Source organism: Choloepus didactylus, chromosome 11, assembly GCF_015220235.1.
Source record: "Choloepus didactylus isolate mChoDid1 chromosome 11, mChoDid1.pri, whole genome shotgun sequence".
Classification (NCBI taxonomy): domain Eukaryota; kingdom Metazoa; phylum Chordata; class Mammalia; order Pilosa; family Megalonychidae; genus Choloepus; species Choloepus didactylus.
In genome coordinates, this window is record NC_051317.1 from 90,606,915 (window position 1) to 90,625,789 (window position 18,875).

At 39.4% G+C, this 18,875-nt stretch overlaps 1 protein-coding gene across 3 annotated transcripts in view; it reads left to right on the forward strand.

The window, feature by feature from the left end:
* The window catches only part of LOC119506428 (regulator of G protein signaling 7 binding protein), a 135,231-nt gene extending 119,534 nt beyond the window's left edge, over positions 1 to 15,697 (forward strand). For all 3 annotated transcript variants that reach the window (XM_037799469.1, XM_037799470.1, XM_037799471.1), the window contains exon 6: positions 10,282 to 15,697. In XM_037799469.1, coding sequence (XP_037655397.1) covers positions 10,282 to 10,373 — 92 coding nt within the window. In that variant the 3' untranslated portion in view covers positions 10,374 to 15,697. The remainder of the gene's footprint in view (positions 1 to 10,281) is intronic.
* The last annotated feature ends 3,178 nt before the right edge of the window (positions 15,698 to 18,875 follow it).

An 18,875-nucleotide genomic window follows, 5' to 3' on the forward strand; every position in this document is an offset into this window, starting at 1 on the left:
TGCACAAATGACTTAATATATCATGTGACTGGAACAGCTACAGGTAAAGTATCAAATTCAGATAGGGGTTCATGAAGTCTGGGGAAAGACTTTTTACAGATAAGAAAGAAACTCCTCTTATTTCCACTGAGGAAAGCCTGGGCAGGAAGGGAGGATAGGGTCGGCTTGTCTCTGAGTGAGGAGGGAGAGGATTTAGCTGCAGAGCCTGAGCTGTTTTCTTGGCTCAGGGAGCAGCATGGAAGTGAGAACACCAGATGATGAAACTGAGGAGTAGTGTGGCCTGAACTGCTTGAGTTGGGGCTGGGGAGGTCAGGAAATAAGAGGCAGGGGGTGCAGCCCATCAGTTGACTCACAGCAACCCCTGAAGGTCCCAGTCACTGAGGCTAACTGGCTTGAGCCATGGGTGTTGCATTTTGAAGACCTCATAGAGTTTTGAGAGAGTAGACATATGTTAGATTGATGAGAAATCCCTCTAACCACAGCACAGAAGTGAAATAAGCATAGTAGTTAAGACCGGGGTCTTTGGATTAAGGCTAGACTTGGGTTCAAATGCTGGCTCTGCCATTTACCAACTTTGTGCCCTGGAAACCTCAATTTTCTCATTCCTTAAAAGAGGATCACAGTATCACCCACTTCAGAGGGTTATTCAAAGATTAAATGAAGCAATGCGTGTTATATGCCTAATACAGTACATTAGAAAACAAATACTCAACAAATGCTTTGCTGTTATTATTTATATTTACCAGCTGGCAAACCCATCCTAACTCAGGAAAATCCTGAACCATCATCAAATAGAACAGACTCTGCCACCACTCACTCGCAGCAGACTGTGTGTTGTATCCATATGATGCTGATCTTGAACCTGCAGTTCAGAACACTGGCCCCTGGGACTTTGAATTTAGGGCAGGTGTCTGAGGTTGCATAGAAGTTTGTTCAGCAGTACCTGGGCCACTTGCTGTACCTCACATTCAGCTGCCCAGGAGAATGACTGCCCAGGATTCCCCAATCAGAATTTCATGTATGCCAGGTAGCCCATTTTAAAAAATCAAACATCCTAAATATTCCCTCCACGTTTAGTGACATTCACCCAGCAGTTTTTGAATTATGCATTAACGGAAATACAGAAATTTCATTTTACTTACTTAGATCAATTTTAGAATCATAAAAAGTATAATATAAATATTTTTTATAATTTTGTATTCATTTTATAAAAAGAAAAAAGAACTAGAATTTTAAATACTTTTAAAAATGTATAGTAATAGTTATAGTTAAAGATTGATACTGTGGGTGAAAACGTGAGTGAAACAGGTATCCAAATACATGACACCCGGGACTTCAACACTGGTCTGTTTGGGGAATGAAAAGGAAAAAGTGAGGAGATAGAAGGACTTGTTCAGAAGGAAGTGGTACAGGTGGCTCTTTAAATAATCAACAACTGGAGGTGATAAATTGTGGGGCATTCAGGTTTGTTCATTTGGGGGAAATGGGAACCCTTAGCATGTGAAGATGCATTTCTGTTCTCTTCATGTACAATGTGTGTTCCCAACAAGGTGTCACTGTGAACTGGCCAGTGGGGAAAGTGGGGTGTGAGTCTGGACTGGAGGGTTAAGGGGGTGGCCTGAGGGAAGGTTAGCAAGTCTCTTGAAGTCCCTCTGGGGACACTTTTTTAACAGACGCGTCATACGAGCAAACCAACCAGCTTCCTCCCTCTGACACTATGTACGTAGACCATAGAAAGTTTTCCCTGTGACCTTCCTAGCGTTCTTGTCAGGTGATTTGTTGTTGTTTTTCCCAGGACTATGTTAATATCTAAAGGAAACTATGTGGGATGAGGTGTAGAAAAAATTATTCCAGTTCTTTTCTGTAGAATTTTATTGTCGAAACATGATTCTAACTGGATGACAACCATTATAGAAAGCCATCTGTTTTATTTCTGGTTTCTCATTTACTTTCGTTTTTTATATATTTGTACGTGTGTTTAAAGCAGAGAGGAAAAAGGAAAAAGATACCTCCCCAACCCCTTTTTTTCCTCCCTCAAACCCCGACCATGTGAAAATTCTATCGGACAAGTGCTGAGGGTGAGGGGGTGGGAGGTGGGGGGGTGGCAGTGACTGTCTGTAATAAAAATGCTGGGATTCCATTATTCTCCAGGCCCCACTGTGGTCCTCAACTCAGAAAGTGTTCCATGTTTATTTTAGTGTTAAAGGATTTAATCATATCTTCTCCCCTTCCTCCCACAATCAAAACTTAACTCAAAAAAATTCCCTTTTAATTAATTTCAGTAGAAAAGAAAGAAAGGTGGCCCAGGCAGGAATTTTAATGGTAGGTGATTATACTTTCACTTTAGACCAGGTCTTTTCCTTCCCATCCTTCCAGTTTAAGACTGGAGAAAAAGAGGTGCACAAAAGAAGAGTGAGCCAATACTGTTCAGCTGCAGCTCAGTGGCAGGCTCAGGACAACGGTCAGATCTCCTGGCTCTCAACCTGCTGTTCTTTCCACTGCTTCAGTGCCCCTCCTGTCCCACATTCTGGGTCACTGGCAGTGCAGTAGGGAGCTTCGTTAATTATGATAGTCTTGCTGTGTCAAATGGATTACAAATGGAATTACCTGTGGAGAGCCCACAAGGTTACTGACAAAGGGTAAAAGGAGATTGGAAAGTGAAGGACAAGCATCTTCTAAATGCATGTCGTTATCAAACAAAACAAATTGGTAGAAATAAATTAATCCTGAAAGACAGTTTCACCTTTTCCTAAATTCTCAGATAATGAATGCTATGGGTGTATTGGTACATTCACTCTTGCACAGAATTCAGTTGTTGATACCATGCATTAGAAAGGGTCCCCTTCTGTGGAGAGTCCTATTCCAGACTAACTTGGGTCCAGGAATGGTTCTCCCAGACTCATCCCTCTCTAATCTGTACCCCCATATCCAGAACTGACCTGGCCATGTCACAGAAGACTTCTCAGGTGCTCGGCAGAACAGTACTGGGAAGTTATGCCACCCTGTAGCCTGGAGATGACCTTCCAGGTCGGTCCTTCTCCCAGGGCCTCATATAAAGATTTTCCATGCTTCCAGCTGGTATCTCAGTGTTACTCTGGACTGTTTTGTAGGTAGCCCCATGTCCTTTGAAATCTCTGTAGCCTTTTGTCCAACAATCAGTGTGACAAGCCCTCCCCCCCAATCAAATCCACACATCATTGATCACACTTAAGCTTCTTAACGCATTACTCTGATTATGTTGACTCTCTACTCACAATTGTTAAATGGCTACTCTTTGTCTACTGAAGGAAGAACAGATTTCTTACTCCAACACTTAGTGTCCCCATCATCATCCAACATGTAGTAGTCACCCATGATGTGCCAAGTTCTGTGCAAGGTGCTGGAGAAGTGTCTCCCCAACAAAGGGCTCTCCATCTCAACAGGGCAGCGTTGAATGAGAATCACCTGGGAAGCTTTATCAATGAACGTATGCTTCCCCTTACAGAGATTCCAATAGCGCCTTCAGGGTAGGGCCTGTGAATTTTGAAAACAGCCACACACCTGTCTCTTTCTCCCCCACCCTCTTTTTCTCTCCCTCTCCCTCCCTCACTCCCTCCCTCCCTCTCTCATTATTGGAAAGATATAGAAATTAGTGCTTAGAATATAATGACGTCATAATAGGCACAGGTTGTTACATGGCATTGTTCAGCCTCAGAGAGGGTGGAGCACATTCCCTGGAGACTGTGGAGAGCCTGGCCACCACCACACTGTTCTGAAGGGGCTGAGCATGTGCCCTGGAGATGAAAAAGAGTCTGGGTGCCACCCTGATGTTTAAGGAGGGTGGGACCAAGAAGAAGATGGTACCCCCAATACATGGATATGTTGGAGCAATCACCCCAATGTTTGGAGAAAGGCCTCTGCATAAGACTTTGGAAAGGGTGGGACTACCACTCTCTCAAGCCGCAAGGATAAAACATCATTCTACAGGTTACTCTCAGACTTTGAAAACTGAAGTATGTCCTGTGGTTTTTAGGAATTGTTTTGGTCCTTTGACCCCTGTTTTCCTTTCTATTTCTCCCTATGGCAATGGGAACGTTTATCCTATGACTGTCCCTCCATTGTATATTGGCAGCAGATAACTTGTTCTCTGAGTTTCACAGGTCCACAGCCAGAGGAGAATATTAGGACTTTGTACTTATCTATATTGTGACGGAATGAATGTATTTTTGCATTTGGAAGGAACATGTCTTTTTGGGTCCAGGGGATGGAACATGCTGGTTGGATATATTATATCTCCCCAACAGCCATGTTCTTTAATGCAATCTTGTGGGGGTAGATTTATTAGTCTTTTGATTAGGGTGGAACATTTTAATTGATTGTTTCCATGGAGATGTGACTCACCCATCTGTGGGCAACACCTTTGTTTGGGTTATTTCCATGGAGTGTGGCCCTGCTCATTCAGGGTGATTAGTTCATTGGAGTATTTAAGAGAGAAGCTAAGAGCTGACACAGACCCAGATGCTTGCTGATGCTTAGAGATGCTTGGAGATGCAGACAGAAGGATATTTGGAGATGCTAAGCTAAAACATGAAGCCTAGAGTTTGCCCTGGAGAAGCTGAGAGAGGACTCCCAGGCACTTAGAAAGAAAGCCACTGGAATCGGTAGCTGAATGCAGTGCAAACTGGGAGCAAAGGACCAGCAGATGCCAGCCATGGGCCTTCCCAGCTAACAGAGGTGTTCTGGACCCCATTGGCCATTCTTCAGTGAAGGTATCCTCTTGCTGCTGCACACTTTTATGGCCTTAGGTCTGTAAATTTGTAACCAAATAAGCCTCCTTTATAAAAGCCAATCTATTTCTGGTGTTTTGCATAATTGCAGCATTAGCAAACCAGAACAGGCATACTGGATTCTCACCTAACCCAGACTTGAGTTGAAAATGGAAGGTAATTAGGGATTACTCTTTGCAAAGTGTCTAAAGGATCAGTAGGAGTTAGCCAAGAAAAGAAATGGAAAAAGGACAGTCTAGACAGAAGATATCAGATATGTGAAGACACAAGAGGATTTGAAAGAGTGTTGAATTTTGATGATCTACAAGCGCTTCAGTAGTTGGGTGGAGTGGTTGGGCAACAGGCTAGAAAAGTAGGTGAGGGTATATCATTAAGGCCCCTGTAAGCCATGTTAATAGGTTTGGACTTTATACTGGAGTTATTGAAGGAATTCAGTTAGGAGGCAAATGCAGTAATCCAGGTGAGAAATGCTTAAGATCTGACCTAAAGCCAGGGGATTAGAAAGGAAGATATGGCCAATCAAATGTGGTACAATAAGGGAGAAGGCAGAATCAAGAATGAAACTCAGGTTTGGACTTGGAAAGCAGAATTAATGATGGTGTCATTCACTAAGTTAGATAGAACAGAGGAGGAACAGTAGAGGTAGGGGACAACTGAAACTTTGGGCAGGGGGATCTCCAAGGGCAATGTTCAGTGGTTAGTAGTGGATGTATGTGTCTTATGCTGAGGTGAGACATGTGGGCTTGGAAAACTGGAAATACAGATTTAAGCATCATTGGTGCAGTAGTCATTGAAGCCCTAAGAATAGTTGGGATGACCCAAGGAGAGTACATGGAGAAAAGAGCCCTGGTCTACCAAATTTAAGTTTTGTGGTAGAAAAAGAGCAGCTTACAAAAGGGATTAAGAAGAAAACCAAAAAAGCATCATGAAACAAATCAAAGGAGAAATTTATAAGGAAGGAATGGCTAATGGTGCAGGGAGGTTAAGCTGGATAAGAACTGAAAGAGTCTACAGTATTTAGTACCAAGGAAGTAACTGGTGATATTGGCAAGAGCTGCTTACTTGATTAAAGAAGGTTGAGTAGTAAGTTGAGGAGATGAGCTGGCACAGCAAGGCTAGATAAACTATTCCTTCCAAAAACTTGACTCTGAAGATGACAGAGTGCAGTAGCTAGAAGTGAACCCTGAACCAAGGCAGTCTACCTTAGGAGGGGAAAAACGTGAACCTATTTGTAGGATGAGGAGATCATTGATGGAGTCTCACTGTGGATACCAGAGGGAATGAGATCCAGAGACTTGCAAATTGCTTACAGTGGTGGGAAGACAGAGTTGGGAGCAAAGTGCTACAGCAATCGTTTATAAAGGGTTTAGGAGCATGAGAGAAAGCAGAAGCATGGGGCAGTCATAGAAGACTGTAGAAAAAAATGCTTAAGCCAAACTCTTGACGGAGGGATTGAGATTGATTGCCAATGATTCTCCAAACCAATAGTTGTCCTTAACAGGTATTATGAAATGATGTCTGCGAGGGTAGGGAGGCAAGATAGGGTAAGGCTATGTTTAGGGAATTATAATAGTTTTATTTTTTCCTATTACCTCTTTCATAAACCCTTTATTCCAGTCAGACTGGATTGCTTACTTAGACCCAAATTCAGGCCTTTGACCATCTCCATGTCTTTGTTCACAACATTTCCTCCACCCAGAACATCCACCCGCCTTCATAAAATGTCCAAGTTCTGGTCATCCCTCGAGGCCCAGCACAAATGTCAAGGTCTTCATGAGTCTTCAACAAGGGTCTTCTTCCTTCTCCAGTTGAGAATAATCTCTCCCCCTGGGAATCCTCATAACATTGTATTTGTATCTCTGTTGGGGCATTTCAAACAAAGCCTCATAGCTACTCAAGGAAAGAGCCTTGAGGCCAGGGGCCATCTTTCCATTAGGCCCCATGTTTGTATTATCCCCAGCACCTGACACAGAGCCTTGCACTTTCAGTAATTCTCAAAGCATGGTCCCAACATCAGCAGCATCAGCATATCTGGGAACTTACAAGAAATGCAAATTCTCTGGCCCCTCCTCAGACACACTGATTCAGAAACTCTAGAGATGGGGCCAGCAGTCTGCTTTCTACAAGCCCTCAAGTGATGCTGATGCAGCTAACGTTTGAAAACCACTGGGTTAACAGAGGGTCTTTTTTTCTTTTTTTTCTGGTATAGAAACTTGGAACTGCAATTCAATTAAAAGTGCGTACCTTGACTATGTCTGAGAACATAACTTTAAACTCAAGCCCTGAGTTTATTTGAAAACTTCTCATTTACAAGCCCTTCTTTTTTGCAACACATACTCTATATAAGTAATCTTTTATTAGCAAAAGAAATTTGATCAGTAGAGAAATGATGTCATTGTGCCTTAGGAGACCCAGTGTCCTTGGCTTCAGCGGCATCCAGGTATTAAACATTGATGACTAAGGTTTGATTTTACTGATGATTGAATTCTCTTTTTCCCTTTTCTTTCATTTTCCTGGATGCTCTTCTTCCTCCCCAGTCCCTTTCTCACGTCTCATTTTCACATTTTAAAACTTTTAATGTCTCAGGTTATAGTTTTCTGTAATTGTGCATTTTGGAGAAAAAATGTTGTAAAAGTCTTACTTAATAAAACATACCCAAAAAAACATTTGCAATAAAAATCAAAGATTTTCCAAGTTCAAATGGATGAGCACAGAAAGTTTAGAATGGCTGGGGAAACATCCCATTTGCTCACATTTTTTCCCCAGCCCATCATTTCAGAGACGGAATTTAAATTAATGTGGCGAGACATCTTTCCTTGGAGCTGAATTCACTTAAAACCATTCCAGGCATTCCTATTGCTTGGTGAATTTCAGCATTTACTCCAGGTGTCAGCTTCCTACGGTGTAGAAAGCTGCTCTGAATTTCTGCCAAGAATTTTTAAGCTTTAGTGTCACCTCGGTGCTAGGTGATGATCAGACAAGCCCTGGATTCTCCAAGTCAGCAGTCATCCTTAATAGGTACTTACCCTTTGCTTAATGTCTGGGCACTTTCTCATCAATCCTAACAACTTCCCATTCACTTGCAAAAAAAAAAAAAAATTATATTTTTTTATATATAGATAAAATGAAGAAAACTAGGTGAGGAGAATTGTGCTATTGAAAGCTTTAATGAATGCACAGATACAAGGGTCAGTCTTGACACAAATCTCATAATGCCTGTGTGCTTTTAATGCATAAAAATGAGAACATAGGAGTAGACATACAACCACAGCATACACATATACACTTTTCCTTTGTAAATACAATATTGTATTAGACAATTCCTCATGTAATGGAAGTAATACACATCCAAAATGGATTTTATAATATATAAAATATATAGTTTTATAAATATAAATATATATTTTTATAAATTTATAATATATAATGTATATAATATATTATATAATATATAATATATTATATAATATATAATACATATTTTTTATAAATTTATAATATATAAAATAATATATATATATATAAAAGAATTAGGTCACTCTCCAAATCTTTTACCATTGGGGAATTTTTTACTCCCCAAATCTTTTACTCCCACCGAACTCTTTACCTGTCAGTGTCTGCTGTATCTTCGCCATATCCAATTACATTAAGATCATTGATCGATTGTTGGTAAAAAAGGCAAGAGTTCCCAAAAATAAGAAAGTGACTTATCATTTCTTTCTGTTCCAAATATATCATGATTAATCTCCAAAATATTCTCCTAAAAAATCAGGTTCATACATAGTATCTGACATTGGTTTCACTATCTTAACTATTTGGAGTAAGTTTAACTATAAAAGAGAGATTCTATTTTTAGCTCTTGAAATGTTGACCTCTAGATCATAGTGAGTTATTTTCCATTATGGAAAGGACAAAGATAGTTCTGTTATTCTCCATGTTAACAGAATGTGAGTTTTAATAGAAGATTTTAAGTTGTGGAGACTGGGAGAGTGGACTGTGTTTGAATAATTTGATGTGCCCAGATGGGGTACCTGTGTTCTTCCCTGACTTCGACTCTAGTTCCATATAGAATGTATAATATAATGCACCCCTCCATTCCTGGAACACTGTCAACCTTGGTGGGTGATACTACTTGACATAAGTATGAACCACTACAGTCTTTGGGAAAGGGGAGAGGATTTATTTATTGGATGACACAAATTATGTAAGATGACTGGAAAACCAGGTCTTGGTTTTGTTCTTAGCAAGTTCCTGAACTTCTAGGAATCAGTAATCAAGAAAAACAAACCATCTTCTATGAAACAGTTCTGTTGTGGTTGGGCATGTTCCATTGTAGCCATCTCATCTGACTCTGGGCCCTTTCCCAAGGTTCAGATGGTGGAGAGGAAGGAGTCCCTTACCTCCACTACAGAAGGGCAATACAACTTGTCTCAGCAGAGCTTGGGTACATAACATTTGCCAGTGTCAACCTAGCTGTTGTTGCCTGTAGCTTCAGTCTGACCATGTCCTAGCACTGTTCCAGTCGGCAGTCTCCACGTTATTCTCTACAGTCCTTCTCCAACCTGTGGAACCCACACTAAGCCCAGCAGAACTTCTTCAGGCCAGTTCTGCTCCAACAGGACATGTCTACCTACCCTATTTTTTAGACTGCACTATTTCTTAGAAACCCAAATTATTAGACCAAATTTGGTTTACTGCTTTATTTCTTCCTCTACTTTTCATTGTCCTAAAACTTTCAAGCCCAAAACTTATGAATTTAGCAGTTGGCAATCTTCTCTGAATGTTTTTGTGTACAGAGTTCTGTAGAAAGTGTCAGAGAAATATTCAACAGGGAGTAGCTGTAACTTCTCCCTGAGACATGAGGTGGGGAATGGAATAAAGACATTGGTCCTATGTAAAGGAAAATAGTTGATAATAGCTACAGTTACTGAGTGCTTCTTCCATGCTAGACACCAAGCTAACTCACCCAAGCTAAATGCTTTTCATGGATATTTTCACTGAATCCTCACCTAAGGTAAGTATTATTGTACCCTATTTTATAGATGTGGAAACTGAAGCTTAATAAGTTCAAGTAACGTGTTCAAGGTCACAAAGCTAGTAAAGAGCAGAGGCAATTTTAGAAGTCAATCTTGAAATCATGGACTCTTTCTAATAAGCTTTATTTCCTCTCCCAACTGAAAGATTGCTTCCAAACAGTTTTAATTTGATTCTAAGTGGTGGTGCTCAACTATGGGCAATTTTGTTCCCCCAGGGGATATTTGGCCATTACCATAGACATTTCTGATTGTCACAGCTGATGGGGGAGTGCTATTGTCATCTAGGTAGTAAAGACTAGTGATGCCACTAAATCTCCTGCAATGCTTGGGAAAGACCTTAACAATAAAGAATTACACGGTCCAAAATATGATGAGGCTGAGAAACTATGACTCAAAGCCTGGTGGATTTTTAGAGCCACTTCATAAAAAGCAGTTTATTTTTTCGTATCTTGCTCATACGTTCTTCTGTTCCATCACAGATGACAGCAGCCTTCTGAATCTAACTCCCTACCCCTTGGTTAGAAGACGGAAGAGAAGATTCTTTGGGCTGTGTTGTCTCGTCTCAAGCTAGGCGGTTCCTCCTGGAAACCCACCGTTGGGAAAACATGAAAAATCACAAACCAGAGGACCTCTAGACAGCTGAACCACATAGCTATTGGTTTTTGACTATGTTTTCTATGCTTTCCTATTACTTTTATCCACCCCTCCCACTCCCCAAGCCCTTTCAGATGATTTTACATTTGAAAGCAGCTGCTATCAGGAAAAAAGAACAGATTTAAAAGCAGGCTGTTTTTAAAAGGATTTTTTAAGCTGACATTGTGCATGTCTGCTCTAAACCACACATGACAGATGCAAGAATTATGATTTTTAAATTATTTAAAGATTTTTTTAAAATGTATTATATAGAGGAAAGATATTTCATGTATAATAGTATCTCTATAGCTCTTGCTAATCTCATGCTAATAACAATTTATCATGTATGAAAAAAGTCTTTAAACATAGAAATCTATTTAAAATTGCAAAACCATGTTTAAAAATCCAATCTATCAATATCGTTAGGAATAATAATATAACAAAACATATACCACCTCACCTATTGCTTTCTCTGCATTCATTCACATTTAGTCTTCCATTCTGTCAGAATCCAAGAGCTTCAACATAAGAATATCTTAATTTATAATGCAACCAAAACCATATATGAAAAATATTTAAATTTTGTAAATACACAATAACCTTAATACCTTTGTACAATGCATATGGGCAACTAATTTCCTTTTGATCCAATGGTGTCTTTTTCTGCTTCTTGGAGAATGAAGTAATCCACTTAGGAAATGGTGTAGTAACATATACATTACCCTCAAATGTAAAATTGAATATTATCACATTTTGTTTTAATTGAAATCTGAAGCATGGCGTCTGCACATCAGCATAGTGTTAAATCTCATAGGGCATGCCGGAATTAGCTCAGATCGTAAAATAGTTAACATTCTACATTGTTAATAAATTATTTTTAGTTAAGCTAAGCTTGTCTCATTTTAGATGACTATGCAGATATGACTTTTCCAATGTGTACTTGGTGTCTTGTCTTATGCTTATAATCTTGAAAGCAGGACACATTAAGCAATACTGTATTTTAGAAAGGAGGAGGCACACACTTTGTTTTTCTGCTCACAATTTTCTTGTGATCTTCCTCCACTAAACTAGGAACATGATACAAATTTTTTTATATTTCCCTGTTCTTCCTTTGACCCGTTTCCCATGGTTTGAGAGATCAAGTCTCTGCATTTCTTTTCTTATTTTCCATGGTCTGGAAAATCTTAAAGTCACCAGTGTCTAATACAATTGAAGGATGAGCTAGACTCTGATCAGTGGTTTGTCCAAGACGCATCTTTAATCCCGACCCTATACTTTCTCAGTACTTATGTGCACAAAGCATTTATATGTTCACCAATATTTTGACCTAAGAAATATAGTAAAGCCTTTAGCTTTAGTGAAGATGAAGAGAAGGATAGATGAACTGGACTATTTATTGTATTAGGTTGAATCATATGAAATTGCTGATATTTGACTGTTTTTGACCTACATAAATGGCAATTTCATATGGCTTGACCTAATATCAGCATTGTGGATATTACCCTTGAATTCTTTTGATTGAAAGTAAAAAGAATTAAAGGCTTGGAAGCGATATAAAAAGGCTATGCAGGTCTCTATTTAGATCATACCAGCCGCTTATTGATCTTATTCTTGAGTCCAGAATTCTTTTCCAATGAACTGGTAATTAATGCATGGTTATAGGCATGCCTGGCTTCACATAAAGAGTTACCCTTGAAAAGTTATATGAGAAAATCACAATTTTCTAAATTAGATACTTGTAATTACAACAGTTGTGGGACTATGCTATTTAGATACTTCTGAGGTCAATATTCCCTTCATAAAGTAAGTAGCCACTCCCAGATTATCTGACATTTATCTCCCTAATCTTCATATATTAGGTTTGATTAAAGCTCAATATCTTTTCCTGAATTTGGTTGATATAGATACACCCATTTCTTCTTTTCATCCCCTGAGTTTATTTCATTTAAGGTCCACTAATTTTGAAATTATACAGTAGCTCAACTGAGCACGTTCTCAGCTCCTGTCTCTACCCTCTCCCACTCATCAACTATACAGTGTTGAACCCTTAGCTTCAATATAGTTCCTACTAATCCAAGAAAAGTCATTAAATGCCTGATCTAAGTTCACTTCTGCCTGGTTAATTTGTGCTCAATCTCTCTGTAGTCTCATTGTAAAAGTAACATTTACCATCCATGCAATTGCCCTTCGTACAACTGAAGACTGTTAATAAATTCAGGTCTCACCTCCATGTCTGAGAGGGCTATAGCAGCTAATCATGGAGATGGGAATTTGTCTGATTATCTAGTCAGGCTTTCCATATCTAAGGTAAATACATTCTGCCACCTTATCTTTTATTCATAGTGCCACCATATCTTTTATTCAGCCTTCCTGTGGTCACACTCCAAGGTTTAAACATCCTCTTTCAGTTGCAAGTCCTAAAATTAAATTTAGCATCCAAAGTCCTGATAGCTATGTTGGTTCATGGTTGCAAGATGTAATTCGCCGTCTCCATGAGACATGCCAATACATCTCTTTAGCAGCTGACCCCACCCTCCTCTCACCTACCAAAGACTTTCTCAGATGTGATTCTACAAGAGAGTTCTGCTGTTTGAGTTCTTGCTAGTAATTCACTTCAGATGAGCAATAACCCTGAGGTGATCTCTGGGATAAAGAGAGAACATTGAATCCCAAGACTATAGGGATATTGTTATTTCATTGCACAGACCCAAATGCTTGAAACATAAAAAGGTGTAAAACTTTTGTGGCACATACTCATCCATTTTACCACCATATTTGTAATACCCCTGTTGATTTTCTTTTCAGATTACAAGGGCAATATATGTTATTTGTGGGAAACCTGAAAAATCCCACCAAATATAAAGAAAATTAAAGTCAGTGGAATCATACTACAATCATATTGTTTAAAACCATATTTCCAGGTTTTAAGTGAGTCACTAGCTGGGGCCAAAGGCACTTTTGGACTAAATATATGAAGAAACGCCTAAAGCCAAGAAGTCACTTAAAAAAATCTGTCCACTAATATTTTGTATGCATCTAGAAACAGACTCACTGCAAGCATCTGGCTGTGCCATTTGTTCAGGGGTACAAAGAAGGCTTTAGAAGTAGCAGCTCTGATGCCTCCTCTAATGAGTTAAAGCTCTTGCGGGAAATTCTAAAATCCTTTGGGACCATTTTGTTCCTTGGTGCTCCTGTAAAATTTTCTGGGATAGTCACTGTTTGGCAATACTGCCACCTGCTGAAAGCTGAACTTCAGAATGAAAGGAAAAAAATAAATACTTCAGAAGGCATAAAACATCTAATTTATTTTAGACAACAAAGGGGCCACAATAACAATGATCATACCTGGAATTTCAGACTCTGAAAATCTCAAAGTTGAAAGAATTAAGGATATTATGCTACTTGACTTTGTACCCCACACATCCATTCCTCAGCAGTGCCTCTCAATTCTTTGTGTTCGAGCACTTCACCCAATGCAAAATGCTCAACTTTCAGGTAATTGTAAGTAGGATGAGAAAAATCAGAGCTGCTATTAGCATCAGAACAAATCATATATAAAGTTCAGAAGTAGGCCCATGAACATAAAATTGAGCCCATTATAAAGATGACATTCATGAGTAAAGGTTGGATTATTAAATTACATCAGGATAACTGTTTAGCCATTTTAAGGGGAAAATATTAGATTCATACCTTATAATTTTCATCAAAATAAACTCTAGATGAAGTCAAGTTACATGTTTAAACACATAAACATGCAAAAGAACTAACAGGCAATATTGCTGAACCTTCATGAAATTTTAGTGAGGGAAAAGTCTTTCGAAATGTGACATCAAAGGGAGAAACCGCAAAGGAAAAGACAGATAGGTTTGAGTGATTTAAAAATGCAAAACTTCTATACAGAAAAAAAAATCAAATTACAATAAAACAATATTTGCAATATATGCAATAAAGAGCATGAATCTTTAATATATGTCAAGAGCTTGGGCACCACTACCTACCCAGCCAAGTGTCCCCATTGCATTCTCTACTTTCCTATTGCACTTTTTTCAGTTTAATTGCTTGTATAATTGCTTTCCCCTACTCTAAGTTCAAGAAGGCAGTGGCTATATCTATTTTGCTTAATATTATATCCCCAACACCTAACAGTACAAGACCCAGAGCAAATATTGAAAATACATTTACTGAATGAGTGAATAATGAATGCATGAATAAGTGACATCTTATGACTCAAAAAGAATTAAGCTTTCCAGAAGAAAACGGAACCAAGGATACAAACTGGCAATGAGAAATGAAATAAAATAATGCACTAATTAAAAACATGAAAAATATTTGAATAGGCTATAAATTAAAAATGAAATTTAATATGATATTCTTTTTCTTTTACGTATCAGAGAGTATAAAGAATTTAAATTCCCAATGGCAAGCGAGTAAGGAAATGAGCATTCTATTAGAGAATCAGCAAGAGTGTAAATTGATTCTAGCTTCCTGGAACATATTTTGGCAATATACTGTTTTCAAAAGCCTTAATAATATGCATAGCCAGTAATACCACTGTAAGAAATTCTCCTTTTAAACAGGTCTGAAAAACATAAGCTGAGATGCACTTATTCATTTATTCCAAAAATATATGCAAGAAAGGATGTTTATATCAGCACTAGTTGGAGAAGTGGAAAAAATGTAAATCACCTACATTATAGGGTTGGTGAAATATCGTTTCAGTGGAATATCATGCACCAATTAAGAATAATCACCACTGAAATGTACAAGCTATATTGTTAAAAGACAAAAAGAGAACGACAAGGAATATCTACAATATGATCCCACTTTAAAACTATTTGTATATATGTGTGCATTAAAGAGTTTGAGAGGACAATTACAAAAATATTAACAGCATTTATATCTGGGAGGTAAGATTTGGAACAATTATGTTTTCTTTTTGCATATTTATAATTTCCAATTTTTCCACAGTGAGCATGTAGTATCGGGATAATTTTTTCAGGGAATAAACAACAATGTTCACAATATATATTAAATGGAACACATAAAACAGTATATATAGTATGATACAATATTTGTACAAAAAGGAAAATATATAAAATATATCTATGTATGTATATATATGCATAAGAAAGCTAGAAGGACATACACTAAAATGTTAATAGTAGTTATCTATGGGTAGCAGGATTATGGGTGATTATTTTTTCTTTATGCTTTCCTGTGTTTTCTAATTTTTCTACAATGAACATGTATTACTTGTGTAATAAAAACTAATAATAAAAGTTTTAAAAAAAGAATGAAAAAGAGAGAGACTCGTGACTCACCGCCTGACCTCATCCTCTCCACTTCCCACTCCCTTGTCTTGTTCCCTCTCATCAAAATGTGGAAATTAGCTGGGCAGTGGGATTAAGGAGAGGAAACTCCAGGGCACCATAATTTTGAAGAGAGAAGAGAGAAACAATGGACAGACAGAGAGACAGAGGGAGTGGGGTGGAGAGGAAAGCCAGAGAAAGAAGAGAGAAGGGGTAGGAAGGAGGGAGGGAGAGAAGGAGGGTTAAGTGGAGTTGGGAGGAAGGATGAAAACAGGCTTTGGAAACTTTTTCACTAGCAGGGGCAAAAGTCACTAAATCTAGCTCAGGTTTCCTGTGTCAAAAAAACATGCATTGAATTAGATAACTGTATCTTCTAATAATAAAAGGAAATATGTACGCATGGCTGGAGAAACATCTAGGAATTAAATTCTGAGAGGAACATATCTCAAGAAGTTTTTCAAAAGACACACTGTTGAGGCCCTGCTAGCTATAGAGGGCTGCACAGTTTGGTGTGGTGCTACACAGGCCTTTGTCAGAATCCCAACCATGCTTCAAGCCAAGTATATGCCTGTGGCTAGCAGTTCCAATACCCATTCTCCCTGTTTTCTCTTTAGTAATCAACATCCCGAATTTCAGCTACGCACAAAGCCACCTGAAGTGAAGACTCCATTTCTCAGCCTCCCTTGGATGTTAGTGTGTCCATGTAACTAGATTTCAGCCAATAGGATGAGAGTGCAAGTAAAGTGTGCAATTTCTAAGTAAAACAATAAGGGCTATGTACTTCCGAGCCCCTCCGCTCTGCCCACTGGGCTGCAAAGAGGACATGTTGGTAAGAACGGAGGTAGCCATCTTGAACACAACACATGACGAAGATGCCAGAATGGCCTTAGTGGATCTACACCACATGCTACATTTCTGTAAATAATAATAAAATAAGATAACTTATATGTTGTATAAGGCATTAATAAGATGAATCAGATGGGGGCAAGATGGCAGAGTGGTGAGATGTATGTTTTAGTTACTCCTCCAGGAAAGTAGGTAGAAAGCCAGGAACTGCGTGGACTGGACACCACAGAGCAATCTGACTTTGGGCATACTTCATACAACACTCATGAACACGTGGAACTGCTGAGATCAGCGAAATCTGTAAGTTTTTGCGGCCAGGGGACCAGTGCCTCTCCCTGCCAGGCTCAGTCCCGTGGGAGGAGGGGCCATCAGCGCTGGGAATGAGAAGGGAGAACAGCAGTGGCAGCTCTTATTGGAAACTCATTCTACTGATCCAAACTCCAATCATAAATAGACTGAGATCGACACCAGAGAATCTGGGAGCAGCCAGCCCAGCAGAGAGGAGATAGGGATACCAAAAACAGCAAGAAAAAACCAAAACTAAAAGCAAAGGCTTTTTGGAGTCCTGGTGAACATAGAAAGGGGAAGGGCAGAGCTCAGGCCCTAAGCTCATATGAAAATCCAGAAGAAAAACTGGTCTCTCTGCCCCCTGGACCCTTCCTTCATGGCCCTAATTGCTTTGTCTCTTAGCATTTCAATAACCTATTAGATCTCAGAAGCCCAATACAGAAAGCCTCAAAGACTTGCAATTTGGGCAGCTCAAGACAAGAGCAGAACTAAGAGAGCTCTGAGACAAAAGGCAATAATCCAGTGGCTGAGAAAATTCACTAAACATCACAACTTCCCAAGAAAAGGGAGTCATAATCCTGGTAGACAGGGAACACTCCTGCCCCTCACCAACCCCATAGCCCAGAGTTGCCCCAGACAACCCAGTGTGACAGAAGTGCTTCCAATAACATGCACACACCACAAAATTGGACATTGACATTAGCCATCCCTGCACCCTCAGCTGGTTGTCCCAGAGTTGGGAAGGCAGAGCAGTGTGAACTAACATGCCCCATTCAGCCATCCTTTCAGCAGACTGGGAGCCTCCCTACACAGCCCTGCAGCCCAGAACCACCCTGGAGGGATGGCACTCACCTGTGACGTAGCACAGTCATCCCTCAACAGAGGACCTGGGGGTGCAAAGCCTGGAAGAAGGACCCACTCACAAGTCTCAGGAGCCACTCGCCAACACCAAGGACTTGTGGGTCAGCGGCAGAGACAAACTGTGGCACATCTGAACTAAAGGATTAGACTATTGCAGCAGCTTTAAAACTCCAGGAACACCAGGGAGATTTGATTGTTAGAGCCGCCCCCACCCCGACCGTCCAAACACATGCCCCATATACAGGGCGGGCAACACCAACTACACACGCAAGCTTGGTACACTAATTGGACCCCACAAGACTCACTCCCCCACTCACCACAAAGACAAAGTGGAGGAGGACTGGCTTGAGGGGAACAGGTGGTTCGTGGATGCCACCTGCTGGTTAGTTAGAGAAAGTGTACTCCACGAAGCTGTAGATCTGATAAATTAGAGATAAGGACTTCAATTGGTCTACAAATCCTAAAAGAACCCTATCAAGTTTAGCAAATGCCAAGAGGCCAAAAACAACAGAAAATTTTAAAGCATATGAAAAAACCAGATGATATGGATAACCCAAGCCCAAGCACCCAAATCAAAAGATCAGAAGAGACACAGTTTCTAGAGCAACTAATCAAAGAACTAAAGATGAATGGTGAGACCATGGCACGGGATATAAAGGACATCAAGAAGACCCTAGAAGAGCATAAAGAAGACATTGCAAGACTAAATAAAAAAATAGATGATCTTATGGAAATTAAAGAAACTGTTGACCAATTAAAAAGATTCTGGATACTCATAGTACAAGACTAGAGGAAGTTGAACAATGAATCAGTTACCTGGAAGATGACAAAACAGAAAATTGAAGAACAAAAGAAAGAATGGGGAAAAAATTGAAAAAATTGAAATGGACCTCACAGATATGATAGATAATACAAAACATCCAAAAATAAGACTCATTGGTATTCCAGAAGGGGAAGAGAAGGGTTAAGGTCTAGAAAGAGTATTCAAAGAAATTGTTGGGGAAAACTTCCCAAATCTTCTAAACACCATAAATACACAAATCATAAATGCCCAGTGACTCCAAATACAATAAATCCAAATAAGCCCACTCGAAGACACATTCTGATCACACTGTCAAACATGGAAGAGAAGGATC